Source organism: Mytilus edulis, chromosome 8 (genome assembly GCF_963676685.1).
Source record: "Mytilus edulis chromosome 8, xbMytEdul2.2, whole genome shotgun sequence".
NCBI classification, from domain to species: Eukaryota; Metazoa; Mollusca; class Bivalvia; order Mytilida; family Mytilidae; genus Mytilus; species Mytilus edulis.
In genome coordinates this window covers 57576437-57602648 of record NC_092351.1, presented here as the reverse complement: position 1 = coordinate 57602648, position 26212 = coordinate 57576437, and the positions used below count along the sequence as shown (strand labels likewise).

The window sequence follows — 26212 nt, the reverse complement described above, 5'->3', positions numbered from 1 at the left end:
AGACCGCCTAGTTTAAGGGTAATTATTAAACTGTTTTGAGTATTGTTAAAATAACATAATAACCTTTTCATTATTAGCTGACTAGTTTAGTTTTGTCCGCTTGATTTATTATTCCAAAACAGATGGAATGTGAACAGTTTCATTGATAGATATTGAAAAATAGACACCGAAACAGAAAATGAGTATACAGTGAAACCTGATTAAACCGAACCCTTAACAAACCGGAAACCTGTCTAATCCAAACTTGTTCTGAAGACCAATCATATCACATTTTATGCATTGTGAACCTGATCATGAAACCGAATACCTGCCAAAACCGAACAAAATCTCAAGTCCCGAAAGGGTTCGGTTTAGTCAGGTTTTACTGTAATTTTATATTGTTAGGGTGTAACCATTCCTGATTCGGTTAAATAGGAGATGGTGTGGATTTGCAAGAGGCCTTTGAAATCAGCATAAAATGAAAATAAACATGGTGAAGAATCGTCTCAAATATAAGTCCTCAAATAACAAAATAAAAGTTGAGTAGAACTAAATTCATTGAAATCAGAGGCTTCATTTCTAGTAAAAGCAATTTAAGAATAAAGGTTCCATACCTTTTTTGAGTTACATGTTCACCCAATAACAAAAAATCAAATATAATATCAATGTATAAAACAATAGTTACTCTGAGTATTTAACTTATTGAAAATAAAGACGATTTTTCACAAGAAAAGTACTAATAAGTTTAGGCCAATTCAGCATAATTTACTAGTCGAAAACCCAGGGTAAATTTTGCACATAAGACTGGATTCATATGCTTCTTGATATTTCGACGAAATATTTTTTTGTTACAATGATTGTGAGTTTGTTACAACATTCCCGAAAATCCGATGAAATAAAATCAAATTCTACACAAATAATTGTGTTACCCAGTGGACTGTGGAGGTTCAGGGTTCTTATTGCCAGCATAAGTAATCGTAGTCTGAAAATTAAAAAGTAGATCCGATTCTTTACTTCTACTCCAAACGCGATTGGAACCTCTTCTTTTATTTTCTTTTATGGCAACTTCGTCTATTACTGCAACGTGGCCTTTTTGTCTGACTGAACAGGAAAAAACCAAACGTCAATTGAATCACTATATAACAAACAACCTGAAATTTGTTTTGTTTTTTATTTCAGACACCTTGTTCTATATTTTAATGTTGAAGAAGCTGTAGTAACAAGATAATTGTATCTTTATGTGAAGAAATGAATACGTCTTTCATATTTTCAGTCATCACATACGATGCAGGTACGTTTTAATTGCTATTAAGTATGTATAGCGCGGCTACAAAATCTTCAGAGATTGAATTTGGAATACGTATTTACTGCCACTATTAAACTAACGGGTACTCAATTTACAAAGTATATAACGAGCCAACAAAGTATGTGGCATAGTTGCAGTACTTTTTAATCTATCCGTGCTTCTTTCATTTTATATTCCAGTAGTAATGAATGAAGTAAAAAATTACCTAGTAAGATATATATATATAAATCTGAAAATGTAGGATGTTATATAACAAGTATAAAGTTGTATAAATACCAACCACAAACATTATGCCATTTGTTATTGTTGACCAATCTCCATTATCTTCTTTCTCAACAATAAAAGCATAGATATTAACACATATCCATCGGCCATTATCATATACGGCTCTACGGATATTCTCTGCTACATTTCTTATCATGGATAAGTCGTTGTCGTCCCGACAAAGTTTTTCGCGAATTGATTTAATTTTTACAACTGCCGAGGAATACATTTGTAATTGATAACAAAAACTCAAAATATAATCGCATCAATGGAAAACAATAGCTAGTTTCTAACTAAGAGTACTATTTATTCCACTGCTGATTAGAAATCATGTCGTCCTAAACAAAATATTGGTTAGTGTATTTTAAATAAAACTTCAACTAAACATCTGCTTATGTTATTGAACATATCTATATATACAGTCTGCAAAAGTTAAGCACCACCAAAATATAACTAGCAATACTTTTGTAACTATTGCAAAAAAAATAAATAATAATGTTTGGTGTAACGAATTGCCGTTAACATTCACTAAGAAAATTCATTATGACCAAACAGATTGAGCTCCGATAAACCCGTCAAGCAACTTTGTATTAAAGGTTATCTGCACTTTTACAAATACACTGTTTAGATACCTTTAAACAATTTTCGTACTGGCAAGCGTACAGGTGACAATTGACCTTCATCAGGTCATTGTGTAATATGACAAGGCGTAAGGTATCGTTGGCTGAATTTTGGCAAGCAATTGGCATGTCAAATGCCGGTAGGATGCCGGTAGGAGCTCTTGGAGCATATGTTACGAATTCAATGTTAATTACATGAAAGCAACTAGATAACAACCTTTGAAACCAGAAATGCGTACGCATCTACTTGTTAAAAATAGAACGGCTTCCCCGTATTTATTTCCGGCGCTCTTTTTGAAAATGAAAGTAGAACAGGAGGGAAGAGAACAGCTAAGCTAAATAGTTAAAACATGTAGAACTAGAACAACGCAAATATGGAACAACCCCCACTCCAACAGACACAGGATACAGGTAGTTCGAAGATTTAATATCAATACAATGATATAATTTCTAACCTTCAGATTGAATAGTTAAACTCCTAATTCTGACAGTACTTGTACCTTTATTGATACATTTTTAAACCACATTAGTCGGTTCTCATTTTTTATATAAAATTGAACAAATATTATATATGAAAGCAAAGCTTATATACAAAAATAACTCTATACAACATGTATCAAAGAAAGTTTAACTGTCCTGTCTTTTGAAATGTTGACATATACAGTGATATGTTACTGTTTTCGCGCTGAACATCAGCCCAGGCAGCCTAGGCTTGTAAAAGTTCTCTCGGGCCTGTAAAAATCATATCTACAGGTCCACAGAATCTAACTAAAAAATTTCTAAAATTGATCTCCGGGGCAGTAGATTTAACAGTTCATCGTAAAGAGTCTGAGTGAGTGACCGTCACTGAGTGAGTGAGTGTTAGGGTACGACCATTTAACTTCACAGAGGGGTATGTTTTTTTATGCATGAATGTTATACATTTATCTCCTGAGCCTAAGGGAAATATGATGTCCTCTTCATATATGATTTTCCTTGGATGAACAAATCTTCATATCTTCCTACATTTGTAAGCCCTTGGAAATGAGCGTTTTATTCTACTGTCTTTACCTTTTTTTACTTCGTTAAAACATTTATATATTAATCAATATACTTCTTTCATTTTGTCTTTTCTTATCTGTTTTTTTTTTTAACTATAAAAAACAACGTACACAATGATAATCAGTTGCGATTAAAAGTTAATTATTGATTCATTCTTGTTTGTTTTTAAATCTGAAATTATTTTTAAAAATGAAAATACTATATTATACAAATGTATATATAAAAAAAAAACCAATCAAATGATAACGTTATAAAACATGTACCGTTTGTAACCTCACACAAGGCAAGCCCTATATCCAGAATGGAATATGAATTGTTGATGTTTATTTTGCTATCAAAATCAACACACAGTGGAATAATAATACTTTAATGTATAAGCCCTTTTTTTCCAGGATGGTGTGATTTTTTTTCCACATTCCATAACCCATATAATGGCTTTGTTGAGTCAAAAGAACAGTTGGAGGAGCTTAAGTGGCACTATGAAGTGGAGACAAAATCATATTTTGTTTCTGTGAAAACTTCATCCACTTTTGGAAACACTGGTAGGTTTTTTTCATTCACCAGTAAGCACTAAAAACTAACATGTTATAAGAAGGCACATTTAATAATGAAACATGAGGTGGGGAAAGTAATCAGGGGAAACAACTTACAATATACATGTTCAAGAACATGGTAGTAAGGGAAACAATGCAGTATTAATACAATACAATATATATTGGCAATACTTTTTTTAAATATGAGATAGTTACAATCAAAGCCACTGAGTAAGCAAAGACTTATAAAACCAAATAAAATTGAGAATGGAAATGGGGAATGTGCCAAAGAGACAACAACCCGACCATAGAAAAAAACAACAGCAGAAGGTCACCAACAGGTCTTCAATGTAGCGAGAAATTCCCGCACCTGGAGGCGTCCTTCAGCTGGCCCCTAAACAAATATATACTAGTTCAGTGATAATGAACGCCATACTTATTTCCAAATTGTACACAAGAAACTAAAATTAAAATAATACAAGACTAACAAAGGCCAGAGGCTCCTGACTTGGGACAGGCGCAAAAATGCGGCGGGGTTAAACATGTCTGTGACACATCTCAACCCTCCCCCTATACCTCTAGCCAATGTAGAAAAGTAAAATACGTTTACAACAACAGTTGAAATAAATAAAAAATAACATGTACTCCACTTAAAATTGGCAGTGAAATCAGGTTCAGAAGGGTAAGAAATTTATGAAATACATTATGAATGTATTTCTTTGTCCAGTACATTGATGAAACTGAAACAAAACTAATTGTGTAAAACAGATTTTAGCATTAATTTTTATTTGAAAAAGTGATCTGATATGTATGTGTAATTTGCATGAAAATAATTCATATCATCATTACTGACTATTATGCACTACTTATCATCCATTTGTGTATATTTAAATGCTCTAGGCTTAAAATCTCTGTATCAGTGGACCAGTTACCACTGAAAAAAGATAACTTCTTTCTTAAATTAAAACTTAAAATGAGATGGTAACTGTCCTGAACATGCTGAATGAGTTTAGGTGATAAATATACAATACATGTACATTTCACTCTGTAATATAAACACAGTAGTAATCAAGTATTGAATATTTCAATTATTAGATATTGGCAGTAAGCAGCACAAGATCCAGTGGAGGGAAAAGAACAATCTTCATATGCCAGACAATCCCTATATAGTCCTACAAACAGAGAGATTTGAGTGTCACCATGGGCCAGATAGAAATAAGGCGAAAAAGCCCAGAATGCACAGGTACATTTTATTGGTATATATATAGTATTAAATGATATTTTGGAAGATGTATATAAATTGCTTTTAACTTGATTAAAAAATATTAAATGTATCAAGTTAATATCTTCTGATGACTAACCTGTAGAACCTGGTTTTATTGTAGACACTTATAGATCCATCTGTGATCTCCCATAGGACCAGATAATGGACCAGAAATACTCAGACACCAAACAGGTTTTACAAGTTAGTATCTTCTGATGACTAACCTGTAGAACCTGGTTTTATTGTAGACACTTATAGATCCATCTGTGATCTCCCATAGGACCAGATAAGGAACCAGAAATACTCAGACACCAAACAGGTTTTACAGGTTAGTATCTTCTGATGACTAACCTGTAGAACCTGGTTTTATTGTAGACACTTATAGATCCATCTGTGATCTCCCATAGGACCAGATAAGGAACCAGAAATACTCAGACACCAAACAGGTTTTACAGGTTAGTATCTTCTGATGACTAACCTGTAGAACCTGGTTTTATTGTAGACACTTATAGATCCATCTGTGATCTCCCATAGGACCAGATAATGGACCAGAAATACTCAGACACCAAACAGGTTTTACAAGTTAGTATCTTCTGATGACTAACCTGTAGAACCTGGTTTTATTGTAGACACTTATAGATCCATCTGTGATCTCCCATAGGACCAGATAATGGACCAGATATACTCAGACACCAAACAGGTTTTACAGGTTGGTATCTTCTGATGACTAACCTGTAGAACCTGGTTTTATTGTAGACACTTATAAATCCATCTGTAATATCCCATAGGACCAGATAAGGAACCAGAAATTCTCAGACACCAAACAGGTTTTACAGGTTAGTATCTTCTGATGACTAACCTGTAGAACCTGGTTTTATTGTAGACACTTATAGATCCATCTGTGATCTCCCATAGGACCAGATAAGGAACCAGAAATACTCAGACACCAAACAGGTTTTACAGGTTAGTATCTTCTGATGACTAACCTGTAGAACCTGGTTTTATTGTAGACACTTATAGATCCATCTGTGATCTCCCATAGGACCAGATAAGGAACCAGAAATACTCAGACACCAAACAGGTTTTACAGGTTAGTATCTTCTGATGACTAACCTGTAGAACCTGGTTTTATTATAGACACTTATAGATCCATCTGTGATCTCCCATAGGACCAGATAAGGGACCAGAAATACTCAGACACCAAACAGGTTTTACAGGTTAGTATCTTCTGATGCCTAACCTGTAGAACCTGGTTTTATTGTAGACACTTATAGATCCATCTGTGATCTCCCATAGGACCAGATAATGGACCAGAAATACTCAGACACCAAACAGGTTTTACAGGTTGGTATCTTCTGATGACTAACCTGTAGAACCTGGTTTTATTGTAGACACTTATAGATCCATCTGTGATCTCCCATAGGACCAGATAAGGAACCAGAAATACTCAGACACCAAACAGGTTTTACAGGTTAGTATCTTCTGATGACTAACCTGTAGAACCTGGTTTTATTGTAGACACTTATAGATCCATCTGTGATCTCCCATAGGACCAGATAAGGAACCAGAAATACTCAGACACCAAACAGGTTTTACAGGTTAGTATCTTCTGATGACTAACCTGTAGAACCTGGTTTTATTGTAGACACTTATAGATCCATCTGTGATCTCCCATAGGACCAGATAAGGGACCAGAAATACTCAGACACCAAACAGGTTTTACAGGTTAGTATCTTCTGATGACTAACCTGTAGAACCTGGTTTTATTGTAGACACTTATAGATCCATCTGTGATCTCCCATAGGACCAGATAATGGACCAGAAATACTCAGACACCAAACAGGTTTTACAGGTTGGTATCTTCTGATGACTAACCTGTAGAACCTGGTTTTATTGTAGACACTTATAGATCCATCTGTGATCTCCCATAGGACCAGATAAGGGACCAGAAATACTCAGACACCAAACAGGTTTTACAGGTTAGTATCTTCTGATGACTAACCTGTAGAACCTGGTTTTATTGTAGACACTTATAGATCCATCTGTGATCTCCCATAGGACCAGATAAGGAACCAGAAATACTCAGACACCAAACAGGTTTTACAAGTTAGTATCTTCTGATGACTAACTTGTAGAACCTGGTTTTATTGTAGACACTTATAGATCCATCTGTGATCTCCCATAGGACCAGATAAGGAACCAGAAATACTCAGACACCAAACAGGTTTTACAAGTTAGTATCTTCTGATGACTAACCTGTAGAACCTGGTTTTATTGTAGACACTTATAGATCCATCTGTGATCTCCCATAGGACCAGATAAGGGACCAGAAATACTCAGACACCAAACAGGTTTTACAGGTTAGTATCTTCTGATGACTAACCTGTAGAACCTGGTTTTATTGTAGACACTTATAGATCCATCTGTGATCTCCCATAGGACCAGATAAGGGACCAGAAATACTCAGACACCAAACAGGTTTTACAGGTTAGTATCTTCTGATGACTAACCTGTAGAACCTGGTTTTATTGTAGACACTTATAGATCCATCTGTGATCTCCCATAGGACCAGATAATGGACCAGAAATACTCAGACACCAAACAGGTTTTACAGGTTAGTATCTTCTGATGACTAACCTGTAGAACCTGGTTTTATTGTAGACACTTATAGATCCATCTGTGATCTCCCATAGGACCAGATAAGGGACCAGAAATACTCAGACACCAAACAGGTTTTACAGGTTAGTATCTTCTGATGACTAACCTGTAGAACCTGGTTTTATTGTAGACACTTATAGATCCATCTGTGATCTCCCATAGGACCAGATAATGGACCAGAAATACTCAGACACCAAACAGGTTTTACAGGTTGGTATCTTCTGATGACTAACCTGTAGAACCTGGTTTTATTGTAGACACTTATAGATCCATCTGTGATCTCCCATAGGACCAGATAAGGGACCAGAAATACTCAGACACCAAACAGGTTTTACAGGTTAGTATCTTCTGATGACTAACTTGTAGAACCTGGTTTTATTGTAGACACTTATAGATCCATCTGTGATCTCCCATAGGACCAGATAAGGAACCAGAAATACTCAGACACCAAACAGGTTTTACAAGTTAGTATCTTCTGATGACTAACCTGTAGAACCTGGTTTTATTGTAGACACTTATAGATCCATCTGTGATCTCCCTTAGGACCAGATAAGGAACCAGAAATACCCAGACACCAAACAGGTTTTACAGGTTAGTATCTTCTGATGACTAACCTGTAGAACCTGGTTTTATTGTAGACACTTATAGATCCATCTGTGATCTCCCATAGGACCAGATAAGGGACCAGAAATACTCAGACACCAAACAGGTTTTACAGGTTAGTATCTTCTGATGACTAACCTGTAGAACCTGGTTTTATTGTAGACACTTATAGATCCATCTGTGATCTCCCATAGGACCAGATAATGGACCAGAAATACTCAGACACCAAACAGGTTTTACAGGTTGGTATCTTCTGATGACTAACCTGTAGAACCTGGTTTTATTGTAGACACTTATAGATCCATCTGTGATCTCCCATAGGACCAGATAAGGAACCAGAAATACTCAGACACCAAACAGGTTTTACAGGTTAGTATCTTCTGATGACTAACCTGTAGAACCTGGTTTTATTGTAGACACTTATAGATCCATCTGTGATCTCCCATAGGACCAGATAATGGACCAGAAATACTCAGACACCAAACAGGTTTTACAAGTTAGTATCTTCTGATGACTAACCTGTAGAACCTGGTTTTATTGTAGACACTTATAGATCCATCTGTGATATCCCATAGGACCAGATAATGGACCAGAAATACTCAGACACCAAACAGGTTTTACAGGTTGGTATCTTCTGATGACTAACCTGTAGAACCTGGTTTTATTGTAGACACTTATAAATCCATCTGTAATATCCCATAGGACCAGATAAGGAACCAGAAATTCTCAGACACCAAACAGGTTTTACAGGTTAGTATCTTCTGATGACTAACCTGTAGAACCTGGTTTTATTGTAGACACTTATAGATCCATCTGTGATCTCCCATAGGACCAGATAAGGAACCAGAAATACTCAGACACCAAACAGGTTTTACAGGTTAGTATCTTCTGATGACTAACCTGTAGAACCTGGTTTTATTGTAGACACTTATAGATCCATCTGTGATCTCCCATAGGACCAGATAAGGAACCAGAAATACTCAGACACCAAACAGGTTTTACAGGTTAGTATCTTCTGATGACTAACCTGTAGAACCTGGTTTTATTGTAGACACTTATAGATCCATCTGTGATCTCCCATAGGACCAGATAAGGGACCAGAAATACTCAGACACCAAACAGGTTTTACAGGTTAGTATCTTCTGATGACTAACCTGTAGAACCTGGTTTTATTGTAGACACTTATAGATCCATCTGTGATCTCGCATAGGACCAGATAATGGACCAGAAATACTCAGACACCAAACAGGTTTTACAGGTTGGTATCTTCTGATGACTAACCTGTAGAACCTGGTTTTATTGTAGACACTTATAGATCCATCTGTGATCTCCCATAGGACCAGATAAGGAACCAGAAATACTCAGACACCAAACAGGTTTTACAGGTTGGTATCTTCTGATGACTAACCTGTAGAACCTGGTTTTATTGTAGACACTTATAGATCCATCTGTGATCTCCCATAGGACCAGATAAGGGACCAGAAATACTCAGACACCAAACAGGTTTTACAGGTTAGTATCTTCTGATGACTAACCTGTAGAACCTGGTTTTATTGTAGACACTTATAGATCCATCTGTGATCTCCCATAGGACCAGATAAGGGACCAGAAATACTCAGACACCAAACAGGTTTTACAGGTTAGTATCTTCTGATGACTAACCTGTAGAACCTGGTTTTATTGTAGACACTTATAGATCCATCTGTGATCTCCCATAGGACCAGATAATGGACCAGAAATACTCAGACACCAAACAGGTTTTACAGGTTAGTATCTTCTGATGACTAACCTGTAGAACCTGGTTTTATTGTAGACACTTATAGATCCATCTGTGATCTCCCATAGGACCAGATAATGGACCAGAAATACTCAGACACCAAACAGGTTTTACAGGTTGGTATCTTCTGATGACTAACCTGTAGAACCTGGTTTTATTGTAGACACTTATAGATCCATCTGTGATCTCCCATAGGACCAGATAATGGACCAGAAATACTCAGACACCAAACAGGTTTTACAAGTTAGTATCTTCTGATGACTAACCTGTAGAACCTGGTTTTATTGTAGACACTTATAGATCCATCTGTAATAAACCATAGGACCAGATAAGGAACCAGAAATTCTCAGACACCAAACAGGTTTTACAGGTTAGTATCTTCTGATGACTAACCTGTAGAACCTGGTTTTATTGTAGACACTTATAGATCCATCTGTGATCTCCCATAGGACCAGATAAGGAACCAGAAATACTCAGACACCAAACAGGTTTTACAGGTTAGTATCTTCTGATGACTAACCTGTAGAACCTGGTTTTATTGTAGACACTTATAGATCCATCTGTGATCTCCCATAGGACCAGATAAGGAACCAGAAATACTCAGACACCAAACAGGTTTTACAGGTTAGTATCTTCTGATGACTAACCTGTAGAACCTGGTTTTATTGTAGACACTTATAGATCCATCTGTGATCTCCCATAGGACCAGATAAGGGACCAGAAATACTCAGACACCAAACAGGTTTTACAGGTTAGTATCTTCTGATGACTAACCTGTAGAACCTGGTTTTATTGTAGACACTTATAGATCCATCTGTGATCTCGCATAGGACCAGATAATGGACCAGAAATACTCAGACACCAAACAGGTTTTACAGGTTGGTATCTTCTGATGACTAACCTGTAGAACCTTGTTTTATTGTAGACACTTATAGATCCATCTGTGATCTCCCATAGGACCAGATAAGGAACCAGAAATACTCAGACACCAAACAGGTTTTACAGGTTGGTATCTTCTGATGACTAACCTGTAGAACCTGGTTTTATTGTAGACACTTATAGATCCATCTGTGATCTCCCATAGGACCAGATAAGGGACCAGAAATACTCAGACACCAAACAGGTTTTACAGGTTAGTATCTTCTGATGACTAACCTGTAGAACCTGGTTTTATTGTAGACACTTATAGATCCATCTGTGATCTCCCATAGGACCAGATAAGGGACCAGAAATACTCAGACACCAAACAGGTTTTACAGGTTAGTATCTTCTGATGACTAACCTGTAGAACCTGGTTTTATTGTACACTTATAGATCCATCTGTGATCTCCCATAGGACCAGATAATGGACCAGAAATACTCAGACACCAAACAGGTTTTACAGGTTAGTATCTTCTGATGACTAACCTGTAGAACCTGGTTTTATTGTAGACACTTATAGATCCATCTGTGATCTCCCATAGGACCAGATAATGGACCAGAAATACTCAGACACCAAACAGGTTTTACAGGTTGGTATCTTCTGATGACTAACCTGTAGAACCTGGTTTTATTGTAGACACTTATAGATCCATCTGTGATCTCCCATAGGACCAGATAATGGACCAGAAATACTCAGACACCAAACAGGTTTTACAAGTTAGTATCTTCTGATGACTAACCTGTAGAACCTGGTTTTATTGTAGACACTTATAGATCCATCTGTGATCTCCCTTAGGACCAGATAAGGAACCAGAAATACTCAGACACCAAACAGGTTTTACAGGTTAGTATCTTCTGATGACTAACCTGTAGAACCTGGTTTTATTGTAGACACTTATAGATCCATCTGTGATCTCCCATAGGACCAGATAAGGGACCAGAAATACTCAGACACCAAACAGGTTTTACAGGTTAGTATCTTCTGATGACTAACCTGTAGAACCTGGTTTTATTGTAGACACTTATAGATCCATCTGTGATCTCCAATATGACCAGATAAGGGACCAGAAATTCTCAGACACCAAACAGGTTTTACAGGTTGGTATCTTCTGATGACAAACCTGTAGAACCTGGTTTTATTGTAGACACTTATAGATCCATCTGTGATCTCCCATAGGACCAGATAAGGAACCAGAAATACTCAGACACCAAACAGGTTTTACAAGTTAGTATCTTCTGATGACTAACCTGTAGAACCTGGTTTTATTGTAGACACTTATAGATTTGTCCTAGATATATATAGTCCAATGTGTGGTCCTTTTGAGGATGAACATTTAATTTTTTTAAGTAAAATGTGCCATGCTGATCATTTGAATTTTACATTGTTTATATAATAGATGACTATTAAATGATGTGACACTACGTGTATCTGTTTCAATATTTCAGCAATCGGATCACTCTGCTTATCAAAAGAAACGTTTCCACATCCAAACAACTAAAAAATTGAACTGTCCTGCGACCATTATTGCAAAAGAGATGATTTTCTTTACTGACTTTAAGGTAGTTATTGATTTTGTATTGATAATCTTTTTCCTATCTTACAATTAGCTAGTTTACAATTTTTCATAGTATTGATACACCTTTTCTTATTTTGTTGCATGTATATCTGTACAGTATTAAATAGGTACAGTTTTTATTTCTTTTGAATAGATATACAGAAGTATTGTGGAAGAACAATTATTTGTTCATTACAATTTTCATAGTATTTGTAGATCCCTTAAAATTCTCAAGGAATTGTAAAACTTCTGTTGAAAAAATTGATCTCATGATGAAAATCACAAACATAGTTATCTTCAAATGGAACAACTTTTGCAGTATGTGTATTTACCATTTTTCTTGTATTTTTTCTTGTAAATATATCCTTTCAGATGAGGATCACCATATCAGTTTGGCAGTACATGTACTTTGGTCAGTCATTCAATCAATTTCCCTTCCTAAAGATTTCCTACTCCATTGAATTGGTTTTGATGAAATCTTAGTTAACATGAAGTTTGGGTGTTACATGTAGATGCTTGAAGTAAGATGATTATTGTCATATGTTTACAAAGGGGAAAAAGAATGCTTAATGATTTATAGATTTAGAGATCGATCTGAAGGAGTAATATATTTTTAATTATTTATTTTAACAGGACTGTATCTCAAAGTATAAAAAAGAGCAACTGTCCAGGGTTATTAGAAGCAGTTTAACTGATACAGATATTAAACTGGCAATGACACGCCATATTTTTATATCATTGCCACAAGGAGAAAGAAATGGACATCAAAATCATCTTCATGGAGAGGTAATTAAAATTTTGCTAACAACTTAATAAGTCTTTTTTCTGTCAGTCAAAAGGATTCAGTAATTGGTAATGGTTTAATGTTATCCTAATGCTTAAAATGCTGTTTTGCCCCGACAAAATAACATCAGCATTTTTGCAGTATCTTTCATTAATAAAATCGGAAATTATTTCAGTGTGCCCTCAGTGAAATAACCTTCAAGTGTTAACTATTTTGCATATTCACCTTTTCTAGGGGCCATATGTGTATAATTTTGATAACTTTAACCTTACTTAGAGTAGTTTGTAAGTGAACCAAACACAAAATGAATAAATTTTGTGACATTAAAATGTTTTTATTATGCCCCATTTATGGACATAAGGCCTAGTTCATAGATTCCATGTATATACATTAGTTAAAACTTTTAATAATTTCAGGCCGCAGAAGTTTCCATACCAGTGGACAAAAGAATTATTGTTAAAATTGAGGAGTATGTTGGTGAAGGTTTAGTGTCATCAAGCTGCTTAAGACCATTACTTGAGCAGTTTGTAAGACACGAAATATTTGCTGGTGAGAAATGTGCCAACTGGACGAACAGAAGATTTTTCCCAAGTCAGCGGGATATATCTAACTTCGTTTATGCTGCTAAGTTGAAGGGATTGAAGGCCAAATATGATCAGGAAAACTTAATGGCTCATGTTGATGAGTGGCAGAAAGACAGGCCAGAAGATAAGTTTCTTTTCTCCGGTTCTGATGTGAACACAGAAGATACTGGAGACTCAACAGGTTTCTTTTTCTTATACCAATCAACCTGGCAACAACGACTGCTTAACCTTTATGGCAATGAGATTTGTCTTCTAGATGCTACATACAGAACAACAAAATATTCAATTCCACTGTTTTTCTTGTGCGTCAAGACAAATGTGGATTATTCAGTTGTAGCTGTTTTTGCATGTCAGTATGAAAACAGTAGTACCATCACTAAGGCTCTCAACCAAATTAAAGAATGGAACCCTAACTGGAACCCGAAATAGTTCATGGTAGACAACTGTGAAGCTGAGATCAAAGCTAGTTTTTTATGAAGTTGAAGTCCAAGGAGCTTTATAGTTTTTATGCCGAATTAGAGTTTTGACTTCAATTTAATGATCCACTGAACATAGGAAATGATAGTGATAGTGGAGCATACCTGTACTATAGACATATTCTTTTTTTTGAAATTTTAGATATCTAGATGTTAACATAAAAGCATCTGCCTTCTACAAACAGTACAACCAGCACATACCTGCATTTCTCCATAATCGACCAAAGGAGTTAATTGACCACTGTAGGAAACGTATTTCACCAGCAGAGGAAGTTGAAGGGAAAATTGTTAAAGGGGAGGATGGTTTGTTTACTGTCAGTAGCTTTACAGATCAGAACACCACATACATTGTATCTGTTGGCAGTGATACTGAAGTGCCATCATGCCAGTGTGAGGACTGGCTTCGCTCACACTGGCCATGCAAACATCTTCTTGCTGTGATTATGCATTTTCCAGAATCAAGCTGGAATGATTTACCTGTCCATTATAGAGACAATCCAATGTTCATCTTGGATGAGTTATGTATTCAGGACATTGGTTTCAAGGTACCAACTGATTCATATGATGAACCTTTATATGAAGAAGCAAAAGAGGCTTCAAAAATTGAATCACCAATAAAATTGGAAACAGATGAAGACCAAGATCTCACTAGTACTATTAGAGAACAACTAGAACAGATCAAAGGCTTAACTTACCTAGAAGTTCCCTATGCTATTCAAAGGAAAGCCTTGGACCAGTTAATACTGCTTACAGACTTACTTCATCTGTCAGTGCCATCAGAAAGTAATTTGCCACTACTGGAATCAAAGGCTACAGTGAAATCATCTTTCAAGGCTCCTTTTCATATCACCAAAAAGAAGTCCAAACTTGGTAAATATATAATGTCCACAAATGTCTAACTTTGAGATTTTTGATTTTAAAATCTATATTCTACTCAATCTGAATATCATACTTTGTAAATGTTATTGCTAATTTATTGTGATTGTTATCTTATATTATATAGTCCTTAATTACTGTAGGATTCCATATGAATCTTCAATACTTAACTACATTAATGTGCAAAAACCATATCCATGATATCTGGAGTTTTTTCTACCAGAATACTTTAATATCACATAACTGATGGTCAAACAGATTAAAATTATTATAAGAACCTGCCAATTATGGATTTCATATTTTTTTAACCATGTTTATCAAAAAGTAACATGTCAACTGCCATGACTAGGGACATTTTTAAGTTGCTTGCCACAATTAAGATACTTTTTCAAATTATTTGTTTAAATTTGGTTTCTGGTGTCAAATGATGTTTTAATGATAATATTGATCTTTACTTATCTAAAGGTCTTAGGAAGACAACATCTGGAAGAAGAAAGTTTAAAGAGCTTCCAAGCAGAACTAAGAGAAAAGCTGCAAAAAAGAACTTCCAGAAATTCCAATCAAGAGATATTAATGCGGGTAATTTGGTTGTACATGTATTTGAATTGATTGTAGTTAATAAGACTGTGAAGATATTTTAAGATATTTTAACCCATTAAAAATATAGGTTATTCGTTGATAGAAATTTTTCTTCGATCATTTTTCAGCTTCTACTGTTTAAAATAATGGTATGCTGCTTATATTTGATGAGATATACATTATTTGCAATTTTAACATCCAGTAAAACTTCCTGTTTGGATATTGATTTATCAGGGGGTGGTTGCATAGGTTTACTATGGACACATTTCTTTTATGAGGGTTTGATACATGTTGTAAAAGGAATTGAATTAAATTTTCTTTTATGGAATTTTACAGAACCCAAAGATTTCATTGATGGCATCATGGATGAACTAATTTCAGGAACAACATGTCTTGAGGAAACCAAAGATTGTGAGTTTTGACAATTAAAGTTTCAATATGAAAAAAGAAAAACAAATTTAAGATATTCAAACTGGTCTCATCATTGCTTATAGCAGAAGTCAGTTTTGATTTATATGCACAAAACAACTCATACTGTACACTATTTTTGTTTTACAATGTATATTGATGAATATTGCGTTATTATCATAGAAATAATATTATGATTGATTACAATTAATTTGTTAAGAAATTTGTCATGTTTTTAATGTAATTTCACTGTAATTATTGCACTTTTCTTTTAATCTCTGTATGCTGATTATCTGAAAAAGTGGAAAAGACTGATAGAGTTTGCTGGTAATTTCATGTAGGCATAAAAATATCTTTATGAAAATATAAGTGACCATAGAAATAAAGGACAAGTCATTTTTTTAAACTGATATTCACCAAGCCTTCCCTTATCAGCTCACATGATAAACATGTGGTAAAGTCAGGATCAACAACAAAATATCGTATATTCCATACATATAGGGCAACTTTTTACAATTGCCTAAAAGGATAAACCATAATATTGCGACATTATTTTCATGATAGCTTTAATTCACTTTTTGTCTTTCAGCTCTGAAAGAAGATACTCTAAGAAATAATTGCAGTAAAAAATCAAATGTAGATACTCATAGAAAAGCAGGTATGATATTTGTAATGGTTTTTTTCATAGACATGAGTGAGGAATAAGTGAAAAACTTTTCCTCTTTTCTGATAATTAAGATTACAATTTGTAGTACTTTGATTTGATGCCTAAAAGTAACATTAAGATTGATTTTGAAAAAAATATCGCATGTATAATAGTGAAACTATACTTTGTTAATAATTTAAGCTTGAAAATAAAGTTACCAAGCAATAAGAAAATTGCATATATAATGTATACACTTTACAGATGAAACCCTCTATTTGCAATGTGCAACAAATTGGGATTGCGAATTTGCAAGTATGAATATATTATATTCAAAAATCTTCTTATATCATTAAACAGTAGAGAAACAAGTCATGTAAGTATAAAAAAACAAAAGGTACATATTATTGTGTGTGGTATAGGTTTTATTATTTATCACTTTAGTTTTTTCAACTGACTTTATTATTGAATTACAGACAGCATTGCAAAAGATACTTTATATTATTTGATATAAATTTGCCGTCATATTAAAAAACTGTTTATATTATTGCTTTAATTAGCTGATTCCATTTAAATTTTATTTCATGTAAAAGTCAAATATGAGCTTTTCTTAGTTCAAAGTCAGTTGAAAATCTTAAAGGAATAGCTTTATAGCACTTGGTGTAGCTTTGATGTAACTCCTTTGTAATCACCATGTGTATATCTTATCAATATCATTTTCACTATCTTTCCATTTCACCTTTATCATCAGAATATGGTATGGCTTCTCAGTTATCTATTATAAATGCTGTATCTATTGTATACATATTTATTTATCATGTAACGAACATAGCTTTAATCATCCAAAGCATCTTATACAGTTAATGAATTGTAAGTTTGTGGCATACTAGATTTTTTTTGGTTGGTGATTTAATAATTTATGGTGATGAAGCTATAGTGCCAAGTGTGCTTTTCTCATTGCTTTTTGACTGTATGGCAACCAATATGGCTGACATGGCTAAAATGAAGATATATGGTAAAAATGCAAGTTTTGCCTATTCAGACTCATTATTTGGAGTTATTGCCCTTTAATGAGAATTTCTATTGCTTCTTTTGCATTATTTTTCTATTAACAGGAAAACTTTTATAATTAAAATGAAACTTTGAAAGGGAAAATTGATCAACAGAATTTACAAATAAGTCAACATAATCGAAATAGCTTAATTGAGTAATTCCCCTTTTATGATGATTTTTCTTAAAGAAATAGCCATTGTTGAAGATGTAGGTGAGTGACACATGCCATTTAGAGAATTTGTTATTTTCCTTATGTACTTTAGATGGCATTATGTGGGGCTTTACATTTCTGGATATTAATTTTTGTGTTTCATAATAGAATAATTTAGTGTTTTGCTTGCTTTAATGTCTTTTAATCAGTACCTGCTGCTGTAAAAATACACAATAATTCACTTGTTAGAAAATTCAACTTCCTATTAATCTATGGTTATCTCAATGTCGGTATAATATTTTTTTCTAGTTACTGTCCAGAAGAAAAGGAAGCTAATTGATAACACAACAGATGACACTGGTATGTGTAGGGTTATTGTAATAAGGGGAAATATTTGATTTAGCAAACAAAATACAAATTAGAGTTGGCTATCTTACAATATTACTTTGAAACATATATAGAAAGGGCAAGGGATTTGCCAAAAATTACATAGATTCTCCTTCTGAATTGAGTTGTGTCTCTATCTGCTGTAAATTTAGAAATTTTGAGTCACTTATAGCTTACTTTTCATCATTGAACCTATGACTGCTTACTTTACTAGATTACTAGAGTCTTTGTTTTAAGCAGAAATTTTCTGTAAAATCACATTTTTGTATAAAATGACAAGATTGCATTAATAAATGCACAGAATAATTTATGAATTTTCACTAGTTCCACCTTCTTTATCAGCCATTAATCTACCCTGTTTAAGATGTACTTCCTTGCTCAAATGATTTTAGCTGGCTAGTTATCTTCTTCTTTAATATGGTAAGCAAGCGAATCACAAGAGACATGAGCGTAAGAGTAACTGAACGTGCTAAAATTTTAAAAAATCAGCTTTTGTTGGAAGGAAATATTGTATCTTATGAGTTGAGAGAATTTTGTATATTACATTGATGTTATAATTTACAATATACTATTTATCTTTAAAGCTGTAGCAAACTTCTTTTGATATATCTTAACCAAATGTTGTTAACTGTGTACCCTAAGAAACCTCATACAGCCCATACTACTGAAACCTTCCTATTTTTTATTCACAGAGACCAGTAAGAAAAAAATGAAGTTTAATTTCAAAGGAACAATGCCAACAAAGATGATAACTAAAAAAAGTAAGTATTTCATAGTTGGGTGGTTTTCAGGAAATATTTATATAGAAGTAATTTTGAGGCCTAAACTTAGTTTGATAAGAAGACCCAAATGGAAAAAAATATAAGTCATGTATCCCCTGTTAGCAGTGTTCAAAGTGTATGTAGCTAACATTGTTTTATAAAAATGTTCTTTCAGATGCTAAGGATAAACAAGGCAGTAAAGGAAAGCTATTAACAAGTTCACAACCGGATGATAAAGATCCCTGCAAAGAGAAAATACTTGTCAAGTTGAAGGGTAATTTTAACAAAAAAATAGTAAACTTAAAATCTGTCATGCAGCTGGAAGTAAAACAGTCAAAAAAATATTCAAACAGATTTTGATATAAATTTTGGAAGCGACCCAAGGATGCTTAACCTTTTTCAGTGTACATTTATGTTACTTTATATTTGTTATTATTAAACCACAAAATTTAAACTCAATCTCAATCTCAGGATAATAATCTATGTATTATTGATCATAATTAGAAATATGTACAATTTTGTATATCATAAAGCATGTATGACTTGTTTTATCACACAATACATTTCAACTTCAATGCTGGTAATAACATGCAATTTATTTTAAGGATATCTTAAAACTTTGACACCAAGAAATTGGGAAGATCTGGCAGCAAAAGCTAATTATGTCAAAGGAACAGCAGCAAAGCGAGCAGCAGTTGCATTGGATAGTGCAGTTGAAGATGCACATGTTTTGATTTCTGTTGTCAAAACACATGTTCCTAGTCATATGAAGATATCTGACCATTGTCTTGTTGAGTTACTTTTCACCATCATTGCTAGAATGGGTAAGCAACTGCAGCAGTTTAAACTTCAATGACAAGTTCAGAAAAAATTATTTGAATTACATTCAGAATTGTAATCATTATGGTAAATATCATTATTAACAATAAGATTCCATTAAAATATGATACAGGAAGAATGCAAAGATTTATAAGATTCATTTATTTTGTGCATTTTTTAAATAAAATTCAGAGTAAACTATATTGTAACTGTATTTTATTAGTTGATGAAGGAATTCTGATCTTGGAGAAGGATCCCCTAAAAACTTCAGAAACCCTAGAGAAAGAGATGCAGGAACTGATTAAATTTTTAAAAGAATCAGGTAGTTGGTATTCAATATTTTTGTATAATTATTATATACAGGGACAATATTTGTGTTGTCAAGATGTTGTCAATAATGTCACATCAAAGCAAATGGTGAATGCATAAAGAAAGAAATAGTTCCCTACATTTTCTGCTGTAATTTTATTAAAAATCCCATAGTCAATGTTACAAAAAAAATAACTAATCAAAGAATTTAAACATTGAAAACACCAATGTAGCTGAACATGTTGAGGGTAATAATAGAAATTAGAAGATGTGGTATGATTGCCAATGATTAAACTCCACCAGAGACCAAATGAGGTAGATGTTATCAACTACAGATTGCAGTAAAACCTTCAACAAGGAACAAATCCAAAACAGTTAAAAGAGAACACCAACGGCCTGGTTTATCTACAAAACAATGTTTTATAATTCAACCCTGCTAGTTGACCAGTCCAAAAAAATTGACTTCAAACATATGTAATATACAGTCCATGACCCAGTACTGTTTTATTATTGATATTTTTCATATCAATACAAATGAAAAAACTGTGGGTTCCTAATATCCAGCATATCAAACCAGTTGGGATACAGACCTCTTGAAATGTTTTGTTTACTTTTTTGCTGAATATATATCATATGACTTTCAGGAACTTTGGTATCAAAGGCTAGAAAAATCCAATGGATGGATGGTTTTATGACTGACTTGACAGTCACAGAAATTGATAAACAAAAAGGTTTGCCATTTAATATTTCAAATATGTTGATATTTAAGATTTACTTTGTGTCATTATAAAACAAGTTTTAAATGTCCTTCAAACTTTATTTTCAGCTTTTTTTCTGGCCTTAATGGACCCAAAAAGCAAGACATAGGCATGCAGTTATACTAGCATTGGCACAGCTCATTTCCACGGAGATTATGTGACCCTGCCGCCTCCTTCATGGCCGCCTTAATCATGGTCTATTGACTTTGAAACTTTTGCTTATTTTACATGTATTAGTTTGTGCTTAATTTAGGTTCATTTTATGGGGAACCACTAGTGGTGGGTTTATTTTACAAATAATCATTAAAAAAGATCATATATTATATGTACACTTCTCTATCCATTCATTAGTATGATAAAGCATAGGTAAAAGAACAGTTGTAATAACAGAAAGTAATACCTATTGAATCTATATAAATGCATTTATTTCAGTTGAAAATAAAGTTGCCAAGATTTGGGATGAAGATGTGGCCAACAAATATTTCATTGCCAAGGTTTTTGGCATAGACATCACATATGGCGACATAAACTCTCTCAAAGACTCAAACTGGCTAACAGACAAAGTAAGTCAATGTATTCAACAAATAATCCATACCCATAATATTCTTTTCTGTAGAAATCTCTTCAACACTGAGGATTTTTTTGTTTTGTTTTACATGCTTGCTTTCATTGTGAAATTTTTATTATTTCTAAGAAATACGATAAAATACTCTATAAATTACATGACTTCCTATAGCTAAATATGTCATATAAAAGAACCCAAACCAAACTTTGAAATGAATATATGAATGTATGCATTTCTTTAAAAAGAAAATTTTAAGAACTTGATATCATTACTGATTTCTTTCTTTATAGTGACAGTAAGGTAAAATGACCAAGAAACTGCATCATTATTACATATGATTTATGATTTCAATTGTTAAATGTTCTAAAAGAATATCATATTTCCATATCATCAATTTTTTTAAGAAGGCAAGTATTTTCTTTTGATAAATTTGCAATGGGATATTGCATTGAAATATAACATTGAAGAATGGCATTGCTTGTTGAATTAAGGTCATGGATGCATACCTGACATATATTGCCCAAACTGAGATGGACAAGGGAAACATCAAAGTAAGACACCAGTTGGTTAGCAGCACAAACAACATCATTAATGGAAAATATGTCCCTGGACGACATGAAAAGGTAAACACCCTGTCACCAAAAAAAACAACATATAAATGATGAATTTTGCATAAAAGAGTAACATTTCTATGATAGCCATTTAAGAAATTTTCTGAATACTATTATTTAAAGGGTAATTGTCAATAATGCTTACTAGGTTCGTTCTGAAATGTCAACGTTAACCACAGGGATACAAAATACTACCAGTAGCATGATAGACCTTTTCATGAAAATAAATAATAGATATTGTCTAGCCCTGAATTCCATCATGTTAAGGGAAGAAATTCATGTTTCATACAATTTTAGGAAAGATTAGAATTATTTGTTCTAATGATAGCTCTAATTTCAGAACAAATTAATACCATACGACTTTGTCATTGGAGCCTACCACCAGAGAGGAGGTCATTGGGATTTGCTGGTAATCATTGTTGTGGTGCATTAATTTTTTGTTTATAGGATTAGATTTGTCTAATATAAATTACAACAACTTAAACACTCTATGTATTAGTACTTCTAATGAACAAATACACCTTCATTTACCATATTGTGAAAAAAAATGTTCTTATTGTCCCATTAACATGATTAAGGACAGTGAACTAAAACACAAACCCAACAACATAATTATTGCATGTATAAATAAAAAAATCATGAAACTGATTCCATTTCTCATTTTATCACCAACTTTCATCTATCCAATTTAGGAATTTTGTTAGTGAATTTTATCATAAGTTCATTTTACCAAATACATGCAAACGTACTTGCAATAATTATTTTCAAAAGCAACTATAATAGATTTGTGGTCATCAGAGGGCTGTGTATAAAAAATTGGCCAACAATTACAATTCTCTCTATTAAAAGAAGATATGTATAAACTTCAGCACTTTTCTTTTGTGAAAATATTTAGGAACTTTCTAATTTAACCTTGATGAATTAGATTTACAAAAAGGGAATATAGCATGACCCTTGTTTTCCTGTTCAATCTGTGACTCCTTTTTGTGCATGTCAAAAATGCAACCCTGTAAAAATGATTTTGACAGAGCTAATACAATTTTTTCTGTTAATATTTTATAATGTTTTCTAAATAAATTTGCTAGTGAATGACAATATTTGACCACAGGACCATGATCAAAAAGATTTGCATTTTGAATGTCATAAGACATGGCAAGACTGTTGTATAAGTTTTGTTTTCATTACTCCATACCAAAACAATATAATACTTAATACTTTTGTTTTTCAGATTGTTGAACCATCAAAGGGAAAGGTTGTTTTTCTCAACCCTTTGGGAGCCTCACCAAATCAAAAGAGAACAGTTCTTTTGAATTGGAGGTAAGCTACCTTATCCAGAATTTTTATATTTATAAAAGAAAAGATGATACCTGCAAAGGAGTGCAAAAGGGGTCAAATCCTATATATTTAGTGAGTGAACTGTTCACAAATTCTGTTCTTTATCTTTTGTAAATCTGGTACAGTGATTGAAATAAAATATATTACATTGAAATTTTCATTACTACTATGCTGATATTTAATGTGTGTGGAGTACTAAGTATGTAACGCAAAATAATATATTTTTCTCAGAAAATACATAGGACAGATGCTTCTTCTTCATCCAGAGAATGGGTACAAAAACTGGACACTGGAAGTACCTGACCATTCCAAACAACTAGATGGATCCAGTTGTGGCATCTTCTGTCTTTTGGTATACATTAATATTAATGAATTAAGTCATAATTAACAAAATTATTGATTGTAGTATTCAATTTGTTTCTGCTGTGTTCATCCATTCATCTGTCCCATCTTGTAAAGGTCCATAAACAAGACACTGTTAGTCCTACAGGGTTAATGCTTCTTCAGTAAATGTGCTTTGAAAAATAATGAAGGTCCATATCAAAATAATGTAACCCTCACCTACATCTTATACATAAGTAACTTAGATTAAGACCTGTAATGAGGTTCTCGCCTTAGACACATTAAATCCTACATAATTGTCATTTCATCAACAAAAGAATGTTTCTAAATAACATATACTAGTAAACATTTTGTCTGTGCATTGAGGTAGTGGTTATACACAAACATTGTATAAGCTTTGAAAGATTTCACTCAAAATTTCATACAAAACTCTTCAAATATATACTACATATTTACCTTTTTTTTTTAATTACCCCATCATTATTTCAAATAGCAGGACTTGTATAGATTATTTATTGACACAAAAAAGGGTGCAACACTTTGATCAAAACAGCACATCATTTAGTAAATTGGCAAATTGCTAAGAACTTAATGTCACTATCTTTATTAAATGTTTCTAACTTTTGCAGTTTGCTGAGAAATATCTGGCTGGACAATCTCTGCTTGGTATAACTCAGGAAGAAGTAAATAATAAAAGGGTAACGATAGCCCACACACTGATGATGTTTGAAGGTATTATAAAAATAACTATATAAATCAATACTGAACATAATAATAAATATATTAATTACAATATTTTACCCTCCCAATTACATATTTAATCCATTAGAAGGATGATTTTTCTCATTGTTGAATACCACAACACTGACAGAGAAATTATGTTTTGCATTTGGATATTGTGTGAAGAAGAAATCAGTGTTTCAATTGAGTTAACCACATATATTCTTTCAGTATCACATATTTTGAAGGAGTATCTTAAATATTGTTTTGGATAATAATAATAAGTGCTTTGTTAATATTTTAAAATATCTCACAAATTTTTTTAAACTCCTTTCTTTCCAGGACACATGGTGGGATGCTGTCCATGCTGTGGATTTCGAACAAATGCTGATGAAGAACAATTGGTAATCATTTATACTCTATATATTCTATTCATAATCTTGTCTGATCTTTTCAAATTTATCATGCATAGAGATCAACATAATTTTTTGTAACAATTGCTTTTACATAATTATCTATTTTCTATTTTTTAAAAGACACATTACTTAAATATAATTAAAGGTTAATATACATGAACATTATATTTTACAGATTCAATGCAAAATATGCAAGAATTTGTTCCACAGAAAAACCCATTGTGTTGGTGAGGCTTTTGCAGCTGGCACCAGCAATGAAGACTTTGTTTGTGAAATAGACAGAACAGTTGAAAAAAATTAGCTATTTTGTAAATAATAATCAATTTTGAGATATTTATACATTAGGGATAGTCAACCATGGTTACTGAAGTTAGTCTTATGCCTGTACTAACCCCTGTAACCTGTTTATACATAAGGGATAGTCAACAATGTAAAATGAGTTTTGTTTTACTGAGAACAAGTGTTGTACAGTTATATTTCTGTGTCGAACATACTGCCAGGTTACTGAAGTTAGTCTTATGCCTGTACTAACCTCTGTAACCTGTTTATACATAAGGGATATTTAAACATGTAATGTGAGTTTTGTTATACTGAGAACAAGTGTTGTACAGTTATATTTCTATGTAGAACATACTGCCAGGTTACTGAAGTTGATCTTATGCCTGTACTAACCCCTGTAATCTGTTTATACATAAGAGGTAGTCAACCATGCCATGTTAGTTTTGTTTTACTGAGAACAAGTGTTGTACAGTTATATTTCTGTGTAGAACATACTGCCAGGTTACTGAAGTTAGTCTTATGTCTGTACTAACCCCTGTAACCTGTTTATACATAAGCGGTAGTCAACCATGTAAGTGAGTTTTGTTTTACTGAGAACAAGTGTTGTACAGTTATATGTCTGTGAAGAACATACATGTACTGCCAGGTTACTGAAGTTGATCTTATGCCTGTACTAACCCCTGTAACCTGTTTATACATAAGGGATAGTCAACAATGTAAAATGAGTTTTTTTTTACTGAGAAAAAGTTTTGTACAGTTATATTTCTGTGTAAAACATACTGCCAGGTTACTGAAGTTAGTCTTATGCCTGTATTAACCCCTGTAACCTGTTTA

At 33.3% G+C, this 26212-nt stretch overlaps 4 protein-coding genes across 4 annotated transcripts; all 4 read left to right on the top strand.

The window, feature by feature from the left end:
• The first annotated feature begins 2374 nt into the window (after positions 1–2374).
• On the top strand, positions 2375–12206 carry LOC139484214 (trichohyalin-like). The gene is made up of 23 exons (XM_071267947.1): positions 2375–2580; positions 3603–3752; positions 4839–4999; positions 5415–5462; positions 5796–5843; positions 6177–6224; positions 6558–6605; positions 6939–6986; positions 7320–7367; positions 7574–7621; positions 7955–8002; positions 8336–8383; positions 8590–8637; positions 8971–9018; positions 9352–9399; positions 9733–9780; positions 9987–10034; positions 10495–10542; positions 10749–10796; positions 11130–11177; positions 11382–11429; positions 11763–11810; positions 12144–12206. The coding sequence occupies exons 1-23, from the start codon at positions 2544–2546 to the stop codon at positions 12204–12206; spliced, it is 1323 nt and encodes a 440-aa protein (XP_071124048.1). The 5' UTR covers positions 2375–2543.
• Positions 12207–12415: 209 nt separating this feature from the next.
• On the top strand, positions 12416–17264 carry LOC139484213 (uncharacterized). Its single transcript, XM_071267946.1, has 8 exons — positions 12416–12526; positions 13156–13308; positions 13723–14315; positions 14509–15236; positions 15708–15821; positions 16158–16232; positions 16819–16887; positions 17233–17264. Exons 1-8 carry the CDS (start codon positions 12503–12505, stop codon positions 17250–17252), a joined length of 1776 nt encoding a protein of 591 aa, XP_071124047.1. The 5' UTR covers positions 12416–12502; the 3' UTR covers positions 17253–17264.
• Positions 17265–17856: 592 nt separating this feature from the next.
• On the top strand, positions 17857–20472 carry LOC139484212 (uncharacterized). The gene is made up of 6 exons (XM_071267945.1): positions 17857–17887; positions 18386–18436; positions 19156–19224; positions 19400–19498; positions 19830–20048; positions 20267–20472. The coding sequence occupies exons 1-6, from the start codon at positions 17857–17859 to the stop codon at positions 20470–20472; spliced, it is 675 nt and encodes a 224-aa protein (XP_071124046.1).
• Positions 20473–20542: 70 nt separating this feature from the next.
• Positions 20543–25940, top strand: LOC139485945 (sentrin-specific protease 1-like). Its single transcript, XM_071270627.1, has 9 exons — positions 20543–21083; positions 21543–21673; positions 22167–22298; positions 22627–22695; positions 23515–23603; positions 23853–23973; positions 24593–24695; positions 25026–25087; positions 25275–25940. Exons 1-9 carry the CDS (start codon positions 21032–21034, stop codon positions 25398–25400), a joined length of 885 nt encoding a protein of 294 aa, XP_071126728.1. The 5' UTR covers positions 20543–21031; the 3' UTR covers positions 25401–25940.
• The last annotated feature ends 272 nt before the right edge of the window (positions 25941–26212 follow it).